This window comes from Takifugu rubripes, chromosome 17 (genome assembly GCF_901000725.2).
Source record: "Takifugu rubripes chromosome 17, fTakRub1.2, whole genome shotgun sequence".
Lineage (NCBI taxonomy): Eukaryota > Metazoa > Chordata > Actinopteri > Tetraodontiformes > Tetraodontidae > Takifugu > Takifugu rubripes.
The window spans coordinates 4,700,867-4,714,949 of record NC_042301.1 but is presented as its reverse complement, the minus strand read 5'-3'; the positions used below and the strand labels follow the sequence as shown (position 1 = coordinate 4,714,949).

Sequence of the window (14,083 nt, the reverse complement as noted above, 5' to 3'; positions counted from 1 at the left end):
TATCATGCAGTACCGTATCATCCCGCTAGGCAGAGCCCGAGGACTATCAGGCGCGTCTCTCACCGAGTAAGACAGACCTGCAGCATCATATGCTCACGACACCACCTGCTGACCATATTATGTAAAACCTGCAGCTGCGTTTTACACGCAACACGCTGCATTTTGTGTCAGTCTGGACTGTTGGGAGTGACTATATTGGAAAAATATGACCACATAGTTTAACATCATTACATGTGGTGTCGCAGACAAAGTGTGATTGTTTTGGGGATGCAACCTATGCGTGTGAACAGCTATTTTGACAAATTCCGTGATTTGATAGCTTTCATATCACTTGGTCGCCGTTATTTTATTTAGAATTCTGTATATTGCTGTTGCGAGACTACGTCATCGATGACATCACGCGCCTGGTGTTAAGATACAGTCAGCAACGATGCTGGTGATGCCAGAATAAGGACTCCCAGCACAGCAGCGGACGTGAAGATGACTGGTGAGACACAGTTCAACACACTTTTAAAGTTAGGCTGAAACTTCTGATGAACCAACAGCGTTTTCTCGTGTAGGATTAATTTCATTCTTTTACTTTCTTCTTCCGCGGTGTTTTCTTTCTTGTTGCTGTTGCGCGGTGCACATTGAGACACATGTTCTGTAAAAATGTCACCACTTTGCTTATTTTTTGCTCGAACTCAGGTAGAAACCTCCATCGGGTGATTGGCGTGAGCTTTGGGCTCCTGTGTGTGCTCCAAGCTGCTCTCAACATCTGCCTGCGCCTCATCATTTGTGAGTCTTTCTAGTTTTTTTGTTTTTTTTCCACCCCAAGTTTACTATCTTGACAAAAAAATGTTATGCTTGTTTTTTGCTGTTACAAAGCAAGAAAATTTTCTTAGGAAGAGAATCTTGATGATTTCCTATTAAAACCATAAATTCTGAAGATCTAAACAATGTTTCCAGCTCAGCCGGAGCCATTGTCCGTTGAATATAATTATAATTCCTCTGCAAAGTCTAATAAAAGTATTTGTGCTTTTTCAGACAGTGAAGCACCAAATGGGACAGCTGAAGAGAGAAATACGTTTGATAAACTTGGTAAGTTTAAAGTCAGAGAAGCCTCAGACGTCCAGAATCGGTGTGGCCACCGGTCTGACCGCTCAGGTCTGATCGCCATTTCCATTCCATCGACTCAGCCGACGCTTGATTGTTTCTAAGTGTTAAGCACAAATATGGTGTGAGGGTGTCTCATGACAGGAACTTTCAAATGCCCGGTGACCATTGCGCAACACTCATAGTTGCGTAAGGGGCCAGTTTCATGAAGAGAGACGGGAAGGCTGGCAGGAGAGAAAATAAGGCTGACAAATAAACACCAGAAAGCACTTGGTTATCCGCTCTAGCAAGGATACAGGACTGGCCTTTACAAATGAGAGACGGGGGCGTAGAATATGGGTGGGTGGTGGGTGGTGGGTGGTGGGGGGGGCAAACAGAGTGATTTCATCAGGAAGTTTCATCTTGTTCGCTTAGCTTCCTCTCTCTGAACTGTCGCTCTGCTTCTCTGACCTGTCCCTGTTTCCTCTCCCTATATTTTGTGACGTTCATCACGACAGATCCCTATTTCAAACGAGGATGGTTCCATTTCCAAAAAAGCTTGTATTACATATCCTCTGTGAAGAACACGTGGCACCTCAGCAGAGAGTACTGCCTGCAGGAGGGGGCAGATCTGGCCATCATCAACAGCAGAGCGGAACAGGTGGGTGACGGGGTATGGATCTGGGAGGGGGGGGGGGGGGGCAGAGTCAGTCCCGATTGGGTGCAAGGAGAACTCAGCCATGATGGTTTCTCTCCACCATCAAGGCTTTTCTGGAGAATTTCAAGATGACCTTATGGATCGGACTGATGGAGCAGAGAAGTGAAAGGACGTGGCGCTGGGTGGATGGAACACCATTAACTGAAAGGTGCTGCGCTCCTTCCGGAATGAAATTCATGTTCCCAACAAATGAATTCTAGCTGGTCTTATACAATTAAAAATGTATTCTTTTTTTTTTTTTTTTTTACTCTTTTAGCTACTGGAGCCTGGGTGAGCCCAACAATTACGAGGGCAGACAAGAACAATGTGTAGAACAAGTTGACAGAGAGGACAAGAAAGGATGGAACGATTTAGTCTGTGAATTCAGCAATTTCTATATGTGCGAAAAGAGGATATTTCCATAAAACATAAATGATCAGTATAAGTGGGTCTGCGTGTTCTCATGAACCCGTTTTTATCGGCAGTTTATGCCTTCTGACGGATCCATTAGAACCCTTCTTGTCCTGGTGTCTTTGTCCCACATGTCATTCATCACAGGTGATTTCTCTCTGTCTCCTTTGAGGGTTTTATTACATATATTGTTTTCTTGTTTTCCCACCAGCCCATCGACTGCCTTGAAACCAGAAATGATAAATATGGTGGTGATGGATTACTTTTTTCTTGTGAGCCGTGCCCTTTATACTGCACTGCAATATTGTGTTCCTGGTACAATCTGTAATCTTTCAATAGTTAAAGCAAATAAACACAGTGAACCAGCGTTTACACTGATTTCAGTCAACAGCATTGGAACCGCACAGAACTATCCATTTGTTGTTCCTGGGGTTCGCTGGAACCCCAAATGCTCAGGACCCCTCAGGAATTGCAGATATCTTCACGTCCTGTTCGGCTTCACGTCCTATTCTCCCGATGTTGCTATTTTTCGCGACCACCACAGCTGTCGCTCCAGCCCTCCGCTTTTAGAAAGGCAAGAATCAGTTGAAAACAGTTTTTCTCCTGTAAAACAATAGATTTATGGCCTGTAATGCTGTAATAGGGGTGGGGGAGGGGGGAGTATTTTACTAGAGTTAAACTGTGCGTCAATGCAGCGTGCAGTACCGTATCATCCCGCTAGGCGGAGCCCGAGGAATATCGCGCGTCTCTCACCGAGTAAGACAGACCTGCAGCATCATATGCTCACGACACCACCTGCTGGCCATATTATGTAAAACCTGCAGCTGCGTTTTACATGCAACACGCTGCATTTTGTGTCAGTCTGGACTGTTGGGAGTGACTATATTGGAAAAATATGACCACATAGTTTAACATCATTACATGTGGTGTCGCAGACAAAGTGTGATTGTTTTGGGGATGCAACCTATGCGTGTGAACAGCTATTTTGACAAATTCCGTGATTTGATAGCTTTCATATCACTTGGTCGCCGTTATTTTATTTAGAATTCTGTATATTGCTGTTGCGAGACTACGTCATCGATGACATCACGCGCCTGGTGTTAAGATACAGTCAGCAACGATGCTGGTGATGCCAGAATAAGGACTCCCAGCACAGCAGCGGACGTGAAGATGACTGGTGAGACACAGTTCAACACACTTTTAAAGTTAGGCTGAAACTTCTGATGAACCAACAGCGTTTTCTCGTGTAGGATTAATTTCATTCTTTTACTTTCCTCTTCAGCGGTGTTTTCTTTCTTGTTGCTGTTGCGCGGTGCACATTGAGACACATGTTCTGTAAAAATGTCACCACTTTGCTTATTTTTTGCTCGAACTCAGGTAGAAACCTCCATCGGGTGATTGGCGTGAGCTTTGGGCTCCTGTGTGTGCTCCAAGCTGCTCTCAACATCTGCCTGCGCCTCATCATTTGTGAGTCTTTCTAGTTTTTTTGTTTTTTTTCCACCCCAAGTTTACTATCTTGACAAAAAAATGTTATGCTTGTTTTTTGCTGTTACAAAGCAAGAAAATTTTCTTAGGAAGAAAATCTTGATGATTTCCTATTAAAACCATAAATTCTGAAGATCTAAACAATGTTTCCAGCTCAGCCGGAGCCATTGTCCGTTGAATATAATTATAATTCCTCTGCAAAGTCTAATAAAAGTATTTGTGCTTTTTCAGACAGTGAAGCACCAAATGGGACAGCTGAAGAGAGAAATACGTTTGATAAACTTGGTAAGTTTAAAGTCAGAGAAGCCTCAGACGTCCAGAATCGGTGTGGCCACCGGTCTGACCGCTCAGGTCTGATCGCCATTTCCATTCCATCGACTCAGCCGACGCTTGATTGTTTCTAAGTGTTAAGCACAAATATGGTGTGAGGGTGTCTCATGACAGGAACTTTCAAATGCCCGGTGACCATTGCGCAACACTCATAGTTGAGTAAGGGGCCAGTTTCATGAAGAGAGACGGGAAGGCTGGCAGGAGAGAAAATAAGGCTGACAAAAACACCAGAAAGCACTTGGTTATCCGCTCTAGCAAGGATACAGGACTGGCCTTTACAAATGAGAGATGGGGGCGCAGAATATGGGTGGGTGGTGGGTGGTGGGTGGTGGGGGGGCAAACAGAGTGATTTCATCAGGAAGTTTCATCTTGTTCGCTTAGCTTCCTCTCTCTGAACTGTCGCTCTGCTTCTCTGACCTGTCCCTGTTTCCTCTCCCTATATTTTGTGACGTTCATCACGACAGATCCTTATTTCCAACAAGGATGGTTCCATTTCCAAAAAAGCTTGTATTACATATCCTCTGTGAAGAACACGTGGCACCTCAGCAGAGAGTACTGCCTGCAGGAGGGGGCAGATCTGGCCATCATCAACAGCAGAGCGGAACAGGTGGGTGACGGGGTATGGATCTGGGAGGGGGGGGGGGCAGAGTCAGTCCCGATTGGGTGCAAGGAGAACTCAGCCATGATGGTTTCTCTCCACCATCAAGGCTTTTCTGGAGAATTTCAAGATGACCTTATGGATCGGACTGATGGAGCAGAGAAGTGAAAGGACGTGGCGCTGGGTGGATGGAACACCATTAACTGAAAGGTGCTGCGCTCCTTCTGGAATGAAATTCATGTTCCCAACAAATGAATTCTAGCTGGTCTTATACAATTAAAAATGTATTTTTTTTACTCTTTTAGCTACTGGAGCCTGGGTGAGCCCAACAATTACAAGGGCAATCAAGAACAATGTGTAGAACAAATTGAAAGACAGAACAAAGGATGGAACGATTTAGTCTGTGAATCCAGAAATTTCTATATGTGCGAAAAGAGGATATTTCCATAAAACATAAATGATCAGTATAAGTGGGTCTGCGTGTTCTCATGAACCTGTTTTTATCGGCAGTTTATGCCTTCTGACGGATCCATCAGAACCCTTCTTGTCCTGGTGTCTTTGTCCCACATGTCATTCATCACAGGTGATTTCTCTCTGTCTCCTTTGAGGGTTTTATTACATATATTGTTTTCTTGTTTTCCCACCGGCCCATCAACTGCCTTGAAACCAGAAATGATAAATATGGTGGTGATGGATTACTTTTTTCTTGTGAGCCGTGCCCTTTATACTGCACTGCAATATTGTGTTCCTGGTACAATCTGTAATCTTTCAATAGTTAAAGCAAATAAACACATTGAACCAGCGTTTACACTGATTTCAGTCAACAGCATTGGAACCGCACAGAACTATCCATTTGTTGTTTCTGGGGTTCGCTGGAACCCCAAATGCTCAGGACCCCTCAGGAATTGCAGATATCTTCACGTCCTGTTCAGCTTCACGTCCTATTCTCCCGATGTTGCTATTTTTCGCGCCCGCCACAGCTGTCGCTCCAGCCCTCTTCTGCCTCTTGTCCACCCCCCTTTGGCCTTTGACCTCAGACAGTCCAGTCCAAACAGGGTGCAGATGTTCCTGAACTGTGCCAGCCACTTGGATGTGGCATCGAACAAACTGCTGTTATGTGCTGGATTGTGTCAGGGGCCTCTTTGCTCCTTGAGATCCTGGCGTGGAGCTGGTTGTCCAGGCTTCTGACGCTCTTGTGCTCTCTGTCCCCGTGGTGCAACGATCAGGGCCTCTGGGATGTCTGCCGGTCCAGCCTTTTTCAGCCATTGCTTCCCATGCACGGCGAGGAGCTTTCTTTACTTTCCACCAGTGGACTCTACACCTCTTTTGGCCAGCTTATGATACCTGCAGAAGATAATTCTGTTAGGATGGGGAGGTTAGATTTGTTTTTATTCCCCTGCCCTGTCTTTTTTGTCTTTTCCCTCATCTGTGCAGGCTGGGGGTGGCAGGCAGGTTTCTCCGACCCCTCTGGAGTTCCTCACCTGCTGCTTGTCAGCTCATCAGGAGCGGCTGTATTTATCTCCAGCTCGTCCTCTCATGCGCTGCCAGTTCATCTCTTAAACGCTGAGTGGTAATTGGGTACCGGCTAGTGTGCTCGTTCTTATTGAGAGAAGCAAACGTTTGGATTCCCTGTTTCCATTTGTTTTTGCTTCCAGCCTCAGCTGCCACGCTCAGCCTCGTTTCCTGGATCCAGCCTGCTCTCGTTTGGGCTACATCTGCAAGTTTTGCTTGTATTTTGAATAAACCTTTTTGGAAAAGGACTTTTCTGGTTGTGGGCTGCATTGTGGGTTCAGTGTCCCGTCCAGCTTCTGCCTTAACAAACTCATCTTTATTTTCTGTTGCTATTCAACTTTTCTAGGCATTTTACATGAACCTTAGTGTCAGTCATTTACTTTAGCGGGCTTTGGGAGTGCATCAAGGTCAGTGGTCTTAACCACTGAGGTTCTCAATAAGAAGGTCAAGAACCTTTGACTTGATCATTGAACCCGCATGTTTCCTCAATTATTAGTCCTGAACTGTTGCTTCATTGAGAACATGATGACCAAAAAAGCCTTCAGTTCACATCAATTCAGTAAGTTTCAGATCACATTTTTTATCTGGAGGGGTTAACTGTGTTAAATTGCAAAGGTAACATTGTTACAAACTGCTTCCAGAACTACCAGAAGGTTCACCAGGTGCTGTATGATTGAGAGACGGTAGAAGCAGAAATAAGGAAAAAGTCAGCACCAAATTCTCTCGGCGGTTTAATAAATCAACCGCGGAAGGGGGGCAATTATTCTTCAAGCATTACAATAGTATAACATCAAAAGATAATTGGATATGTTCACCTTCCTAATTGCCAGTCAAAACCTCTTTCTTGACATCATAATATGCGTTAAACTGGAGCTGCTGTGATCCTCAAACTAGGTCGTAGCTACCTGGCGTAGATATGGAGAGATTTAAAAATAAAAGGGCCAAAGAAGAGCCCAGCCGCTCTGCCGTGTGAAAATGCACACATCAGTCATTCTTTTGCAGAGCTTTGCAGGTTTTGTTGGATTTTACTTATTAAGCATTAGTGCAAAAACAAAACTTAAATAAGGAAGGAGGGGAGGAGAGAGATGCTCCAGCTAGATCATAAGGGAGGAAACAAATGGAAAACTTCACTTTCAACAAGACCGTCATCTCATCCATACGTTTGAAATATGGCGATGGTTTTCTATGTTAAGGATGAAAAAAATTCCACGACAAAGGAAGACTCCTGTGACTCTCTGATCAAATTTGGTGCAGACAGTAAAGTCATCAATGTAGCAGGTAATGACATTATTATTATTATTTACAGAACCTGAGTGAGGAGTAATTTTGAGGGATGGCGTTTTGGTATGAACGTGGTTATTCACTGCTTTACCTTCAGGTGATGGAAAAGTAAAGAAATCTTCTTCCAGATGTGCTGTGTTGTTTTTCTGCCTGCTCTTCCTCCTCCTCCTCCTCCTTTTTATTGGACTTTTGATTCGGTTTGAAACTCTGAGTTCTATCTGTGAGTATGGGCATTTAAACCAGCCACAGAATCTTGAAGCCGATTCTAATCCTCACTGTTGATGTTTTAAACAGTTAACAGCGGCAAAGCTAACAGAGAAGTGGAGATGACCCTGTTACAGACCAGCTACAACATGACTAAAGAGAGAGACCAGATACAGACCAGTTATACACATGCCATCGCAGAGAAATACCAGTTAAGGGATAACCTGACGAAGCAGACGGGGAAGTTACAGACTAGTTACAACAATTTGATGAAGGAAAAGGAGCAGCTGCAGACCAGTTACAACAACCTCATTACAGAGAGAGACCAGTTACAAAAGAGGAACAACAAACTGACTAAAGACAATGACCACCTGCAGACCAGTTACAACCACCTTAACACCAGCCAGAACTGGTTAGAAAACCTGACTAAACAAAGAGACCAGTTGCAGACTGGTTACAACAATGTCACCAAAGAACTGGACCAACTGCAATCAAGTTACATAAGGCTGGTTAAAGAAAAGGATCAAATACAGACCAGTTATGATAACCTGGTTAAAGAAAAGGATCAAATACAGACCAGTTATGATAACCTGGTTAAAGAAAAGGATCAAATACAGACCAGTTATGATAACCTGGCTGAAGAAAAGGATCAAATACAGACCGGTCACAACAGCCTGAAGCAGGAGAGAGACCAGTTACAGACCAGTCACAATGACCTCATCAGGGAAAGACACCAGTTAGAAGGTAACCTGACGAGACAGATCTACCAGTTACAGACCGGTCACAATGACCTCATCAGGGAAAGACACCAGTTAGAAGGTAACCTGACGAGACAGATCTACCAGTTACAGACTAGTTATGATAAACTGGTTAAGGAAAATGATCAAATACAGACCAGTTATGATAACCTGGCTGAAGAAAAGGATCAAATACAGACCGGTCACAAGAGCCTGAAGCAGGAGAGAGACCAGTTACAGACCAGTCACAATGACCTCATCAGGGAAAGACACCAGTTAGAAGGTAACCTGACGAGACAGATCTACCAGTTACAGACCGGTCACAATGACCTCATCAGGGAAAGACACCAGTTAGAAGGTAACCTGACGAGACAGATCTACCAGTTACAGACCAGTTATGATAAACTGGTTAAAGAAAAGGATCAAATACAGACCAGTAATGATAACCTGGTTAAAGAAAAGGATCAAATACAGACTAATTACATTCAACGTACCCAAGAGAAGGACCAGCTGCAACAGCGAGTGAAAGAGCTGAGCACAGCCGCACAGGAAGTCCAGAAAAAGCTTCAGGGTAAATGAGTTCTGATGGATTTTACCTTCATCGCATGATTTCCTCTAAAATACGCTGCAGAAGTGCATTTTAAATAGTTTAAATAATTTGTTTGTTGTTGGTTTTTTTTTAGATTCAATTGCCAGTTTGGAAAGATTGACTGAGGAGAGAGCTAACCTGAAGAGATCTCTGAATAATCCTGGTATGATTCTGGTGCCTTGATCATTCTGGAAAACAAGGGTCATCGACCCAGTCCGACAAGGCTTCGAATCCAGCCAGGTTTTCCCTCCTGCCCAGTTTTTACCGAGGGCACTGGAACCTCAGGTCAAAGCAGGTGTCTACCTGGGTGGACAGAAAACCTGGCTGGATGAGAGCCCTTGTAGAACTGGGCCGAAGACCCCTGATGCGGAAGAACAGTTTATGCATTTGCGTTTCGTTTTTCTGTTTCCTGCCCCGCTGGAAAAGGATGGGTGTATTTCAGCGGAAGTCTCTACCAAGTTTCCTCCACCAAGAAAACCTGGGATCAGAGCAGAAGCGACTGTCGTCAGAAAGGTGCAGACCTGCTGATCATCAACAGCGAAGAAGAGCAGGTATCACAGTTCACAAGAGCAGGACCAAATATTCACCAGAGAGTTTAATTTAATCACCTTTTTGATGGTTTGTGTTGGAAACAAGGCTTTTGCCAACCGGTTCCAGAAGTACATGTGGATCGGCTTGACCGACGTGACCAACGAGGGGTCGTGGAAATGGGTGGACGGGACGGCGATGTCTACAAGGTTACTGTCTTTGATAAGAGGACTAACTTTGGTTGTTTTCTGACACAAGTCTTCTTTTTCTCCAGTTACTGGAGTTCAAAGGAGCCGAACGGCGGGAAAGACGAAAACTGTGTTGATATAAAGAACTTCAATGCAGAAAAGAGCTGGAACGATGAATCCTGCTCCCTTTCCCTCTTGTGGATCTGTGAAAAGAAGCTTTTTCAGTGACCGACATGTAAACAAATCAGCAATTAAATCTTTTGTCGCCTCTGAAACCATGGTAACGGTATTGGTGATGCATTGATAATCAGCTAAAAGACCTTGAAAACAGGACATTCTGCTTCTGAAATATTTGGTTTGTGAAAGTGTATTTTCACTGTGTGTCGGTGCATTTTGAAGCAGGAAAACTGGTGCCTGTGATGCACGAATGAACCAGTCGCATCAGCAGCTTTGGGTCTGTTTATTTACTCACTGGTAGTTACTAAAATGGCAGCAGCTTTGTGTCAATGATGTGATCTATTATGCTTGTTATTACAACTCTGGGCCAGTTTGGCAATGAACAAAATAAATAATATTGTGCTTCATAAGCTTTTAATAACTGATCAACACGTCTCTGCTCTCCCTCTTTAGTCGACATTATTCAATCTGAAGTGGTAAAAGCCAGTTGAGCTCAGTTTTTTTCTCTCCAGCGTTTCATGTTTATACAACAACGTTACGTTTGGTTGTGAGGTATGAAATCCTAAAAATATAACTAGCAGAAGTGACAGTTCCTCTTATTTAAAACCAGACAAGTGTTAAAGATGCATGCTGTGTAAGTGTTTCAAGACATCTGCAGCAGGACCAGGACATGATTGCAGCAGGATCATGGACATGATTGATGATGTTGTGAATCTTCTCCTGGTGGTAGCCGAGATGTGTTGATGAGGAAGGAATCTTCGCAGACACCGACTTGGTTATCAAAGATGTTTATTGGAGAGAACAGTCAGGTATCAATCGGACGCTGCAGCTTGCCCGAGGGAGGTTTCGCAGTCCCGTTGGTGAAGAACTCCGAGGTGTCTGCATCGACACCTCCTTCTTATACGGTCAAGTAAACACATTCTTTTCTGATGACCTCACGATATACAGTATGGCCAACCCAATGGTATAGCGTTCAGTTATTACCAAAAAAGGGAATAGTGAAGCCCTGATCTGCCTTCTCTTGGTGGTTGGCCTCACAACTATGGGTTTCCTGTGTAAATTACTATATTTTCTCCACAAACGTCTGGTTGTTCACTTCGCCAACGATTATCTTGTCATTTTGATGTCAGTGATGGCAGCAAATGGAGCAATGTTTAATGGGGAATGTGTCACAGATACAAAGCACAGCTCAGAAAAGCAACTGGCTCGACTGGTCACCATTTACAACATGGATCCTGGGCTTTCCTTGGCTCCGCAATCACAACCCGCATGTCGACTGGACCACAGCCACTATTCCCAGCTGGAGCGGCTTCTGCCACCAGGTCTGCCTTCGGGATACATCAATGCCGCGCCAGACTACGCTCCCCAGCACCTGCCTGGACCTGGCCAGAGTCCCTGCTGAGTACCACGACCTCAGGGAGGTGTTCAGTAAGACCCGAGCTACCTCGCTGCCCCCCCACTGCCCTTACGACTGCGGTATTGATCTGAAGCCTGGCACGTCACCTCCTAAGGGGCGCCTCTACTCTCTGTCTGGTCCAGAGCGGGAGGCCATGGAGAGCTACGGTATATTAATGACTCCCTGGCTGCAGGAATCATGCGCCCTTCTTCATCCCCTGCAGGGGCAGGATTCTTCTTTGTGGACAAGAAGGACAAGACCCTGCGCCCTTGCATCGATTATCGGGGTCTCAACGACATCACAGTCAAGAACCGGTACCCCCTACCACTCATTTCCTCTGCCTCTGGAGTCCAACAAGCTGGCTCCCAAGTTCATTGGACCGTTCCCCATCAAAAGAGTCCTCAATCCGGTGGCAGTCAGGCTCAAGCTTCCCCGGTCCATGAGGGTTCACCCAACCTTCCATGTGTCCAAGGTCAAGCCTGTCCGAGAGAGCCCTCTGATGCCTGCTGCTCCTCCACCGCCTCCTCCTCGCTTCATTGATGGGGGACTCACCTATGCTGTGCGCCGCATCATCCGCTCCCGTGTTCGTGGCAGGGGCCTTCAGTATCTCGTTGACTGGGAGGGGTATGGCCCAGAAGAGAGATCTTGGGCTCCTGCTCGTCACATTTTGGACCGACAGCTCCTCCGTGACTTTCATCGGCAGAATCCAGATCAGCCCTCTCACAGCATGGTGGGGGGCTTTCCTTGCCGAGGGGTGCGTGCTGTCGGCCCTACTGCTGCTCCAGCTCCTGAGCCAGAGGAGGATTCCCAGTCGCAGACAGGAGATCTGCAGGTGACCTTGTCCTCCTCTCAGGAATTCTAACCCGCCTTCCAGTTTCCCCCTCCTCCCACCCTGGCTCATGGGACTTTTTGGGGACGTCGGGATCCCTTGAGGGGGGAGGTTCTGTCACACCCTGCTCCAGCCCATGGACTCAGTTCTTTTCCACTCCCCTGCTCACACCACACCCTCTGATCACACACCTGCTCCCAGTCACTGATCACACACCTGCTCACAGTCACTGATCACACACCTGCCCTCACTCACTGATCACACACCTGCCCTCACTCATCAATCAGCTCACCTACCAGTATATATTCTCCAGCCTCACACTCACTCAGTGCCAGATTGTCTCTGCTATGCATGACCTTCCAGCGTTTACCTGCCTGTCTTCGCGGAATCGACCCTGCCTGTTTACGACCTGCCTGTTCTGCCTGACCCCCGGTAAATTAACTCTGTCTTCTGTTTTGACCAAGAGCTCAGCCAGTCTCCCTCTGGATTGTTTGCCTGATTCTGCCTGCCTCCCGGTTACTGACTTTTTGCCTGCCTCGACCAAGTCCACTGCCCCGCCCTCGAACTGTCTACAAGGTTACTGTCTTTGATAAGAGGACTAACTTTGGTTGTTTTCTGACACAAGTCTTCTTTTTCTCCAGTTACTGGGGTTCAGGGGAGCCGAACGGCGGGAAAGGCGAAAACTGTGGTGATATAAAGAACTTCAATGCAGAAAAGAGCTGGAACGATGAATCCTGCTCCCTTTCCCTCTTGTGGATCTGTGAAAAGAAGCTTTATCAGTGACCGACATGTAAACAAATCAGCAATTAAATCTTTTGTTGCCTCTGAAACCATGGTAACGGTGTTGGTGATGCATTGATAATCAGCTAAAAGACCTTGAAAACAGGACATTCTGCTTCTGGTTTATATATAATATTTGGTTTGTGAAAGTGTATTTTCACTGTGTGTCGGTGCATTTTGAAGCAGGAAAACTGGTGCCTGTGATGCACGAATGAACCAGTCGCATCAGCAGCTTTGGGTCTGTTTATTTACTCACTGGTAGTTACTAAAATAGCAGCAGCTTTGTGTCAATGACGTGATCTATTACGCTTGTTATTACAGCTCTGGACCAGTTTGGCAATGAACAACAGTTTTAGCATCACAAGTGCCAGAACACGTTCAGAGCATATGTGAACTTTCTCCGTGACCCCGAAAACAGGAAACAAGTGGTTAAGAAAATAGATTGCAACGATAGATATGAAGGTATGAAAATATAACTAGCAGAAGTGACGGTTCCTCTTATTTACAGCCACATGCCTGTGAAAAATGCATTTTGTGTAAGTGTTTCAGGACATCTGCAGCTGGACGGATACAAGAAAATACAAATTTCTCCAGCTTCTCATGTTCTTTCTTCCTGAGGTTGCTATCACTTGGGATAGCTTGGAAAGCCAATTGTGCGGGTGAGCATCAGATGCGGCATATATCAAGGAGATGTCCTGTGCCCCCCTGCTGTTCTGCATCGGCTTAAACCCCCTCAGCCAGATCATCACAAAGAGTGGCTTTGGGTTCTGAAGTGGAACAACCATCAGCCACCTCCTCTACATGGATGACACCAAGCTGTGTGCCAAGAACGAACGTGACATTGACCCTGATTCACCTCACTGGGATCTATAGCAAAGACATCGGGATGTCATTAGGACTAGATAAATGTGGACATCTAGAAGAGGAAAGTTGATCACAACTGATGGGATTAAACTACCTGAAGGGAACGTCACAGATGTGCAGGAAAGCTATAAATACCTGGGGATCCCCCAGGTAACTGGTAACCATGAGGAGGAAGTTAGGAGGTTAGCCACAGCTAAATACCTGCAGAGGTTAAGACAGGTGCTGAAAAGTCAGCTGAATGGTAAGCACAAGATCCAGGCCATTAACACTTACGCCCTGCCATTAAACACTTACGCCCTGCTGGCATAACACCCTGGCCACTGGAAGAGATACAAGCCACTGACATCAAAACAAGGAAGCTCCTTACCATGCATGGAGGGTTTCATCCTAAGTCCAGTGTCCT

The 14,083-nt window shown here is 45.6% G+C and overlaps 3 protein-coding genes and 1 long non-coding RNA gene across 4 annotated transcripts; all 4 read left to right on the top strand.

Moving 5' to 3' along the window:
• The first annotated feature begins 182 nt into the window (after nt 1–182).
• LOC115253250 (CD209 antigen-like protein A) lies at nt 183–2,558 on the top strand. Its single transcript, XM_029850678.1, has 6 exons — nt 183–487; nt 688–777; nt 1,027–1,080; nt 1,593–1,735; nt 1,840–1,940; nt 2,049–2,558. Exons 1-6 carry the CDS (start codon nt 481–483, stop codon nt 2,194–2,196), a joined length of 543 nt encoding a protein of 180 aa, XP_029706538.1. The 5' UTR covers nt 183–480; the 3' UTR covers nt 2,197–2,558.
• A 329-nt stretch (nt 2,559–2,887) lies between these two features.
• LOC101078121 (CD209 antigen-like protein A) lies at nt 2,888–6,667 on the top strand. The gene is made up of 6 exons (XM_029850679.1): nt 2,888–3,359; nt 3,560–3,649; nt 3,899–3,952; nt 4,462–4,604; nt 4,705–4,805; nt 4,901–6,667. The coding sequence occupies exons 1-6, from the start codon at nt 3,353–3,355 to the stop codon at nt 5,043–5,045; spliced, it is 540 nt and encodes a 179-aa protein (XP_029706539.1). The 5' UTR covers nt 2,888–3,352; the 3' UTR covers nt 5,046–6,667.
• A 561-nt stretch (nt 6,668–7,228) lies between these two features.
• LOC105417644 (CD209 antigen-like) lies at nt 7,229–10,240 on the top strand. Its single transcript, XM_029850615.1, has 8 exons — nt 7,229–7,385; nt 7,486–7,608; nt 7,683–8,224; nt 8,681–8,900; nt 9,013–9,081; nt 9,345–9,469; nt 9,555–9,655; nt 9,721–10,240. The coding sequence occupies exons 1-8, from the start codon at nt 7,277–7,279 to the stop codon at nt 9,860–9,862; spliced, it is 1,431 nt and encodes a 476-aa protein (XP_029706475.1). The 5' UTR covers nt 7,229–7,276; the 3' UTR covers nt 9,863–10,240.
• A 1,580-nt stretch (nt 10,241–11,820) lies between these two features.
• Nucleotides 11,821–13,163, top strand: LOC115253253 (uncharacterized). The gene is made up of 2 exons (XR_003891539.1): nt 11,821–12,039; nt 12,501–13,163. It is a non-coding gene; the product is annotated as an uncharacterized lncRNA (long non-coding RNA).
• Nucleotides 13,164–14,083: the final 920 nt, after the last annotated feature.

What these genes read in the sequence shown, in the direction of transcription:
- LOC115253250 (XM_029850678.1), top strand. An exon ending in TCAACAGCAGAGCGGAACAG is followed by an intron (nt 1,736 to 1,839) that starts GTGGGTGACGGG and finishes TCCACCATCAAG; the next exon opens with GCTTTTCTGGAGAATTTCAA. An exon ending in GGAACACCATTAACTGAAAG is followed by an intron (nt 1,941 to 2,048) that starts GTGCTGCGCTCC and finishes TTACTCTTTTAG; the next exon opens with CTACTGGAGCCTGGGTGAGC.
- LOC101078121 (XM_029850679.1), top strand. An exon ending in AAATACGTTTGATAAACTTG is followed by an intron (nt 3,953 to 4,461) that starts GTAAGTTTAAAG and finishes TCATCACGACAG; the next exon opens with ATCCTTATTTCCAACAAGGA. An exon ending in GGAACACCATTAACTGAAAG is followed by an intron (nt 4,806 to 4,900) that starts GTGCTGCGCTCC and finishes TTACTCTTTTAG; the next exon opens with CTACTGGAGCCTGGGTGAGC.
- LOC105417644 (XM_029850615.1), top strand. Translation starts at nt 7,277, where the DNA reads ATGGCGATGGTTTTCTATGTTAAGGATGAAAAAAATTCCACGACAAAG. An exon ending in TAAAGTCATCAATGTAGCAG is followed by an intron (nt 7,386 to 7,485) that starts GTAATGACATTA and finishes CTTTACCTTCAG; the next exon opens with GTGATGGAAAAGTAAAGAAA. An exon ending in AGTCCAGAAAAAGCTTCAGG is followed by an intron (nt 8,901 to 9,012) that starts GTAAATGAGTTC and finishes GTTTTTTTTTAG; the next exon opens with ATTCAATTGCCAGTTTGGAA.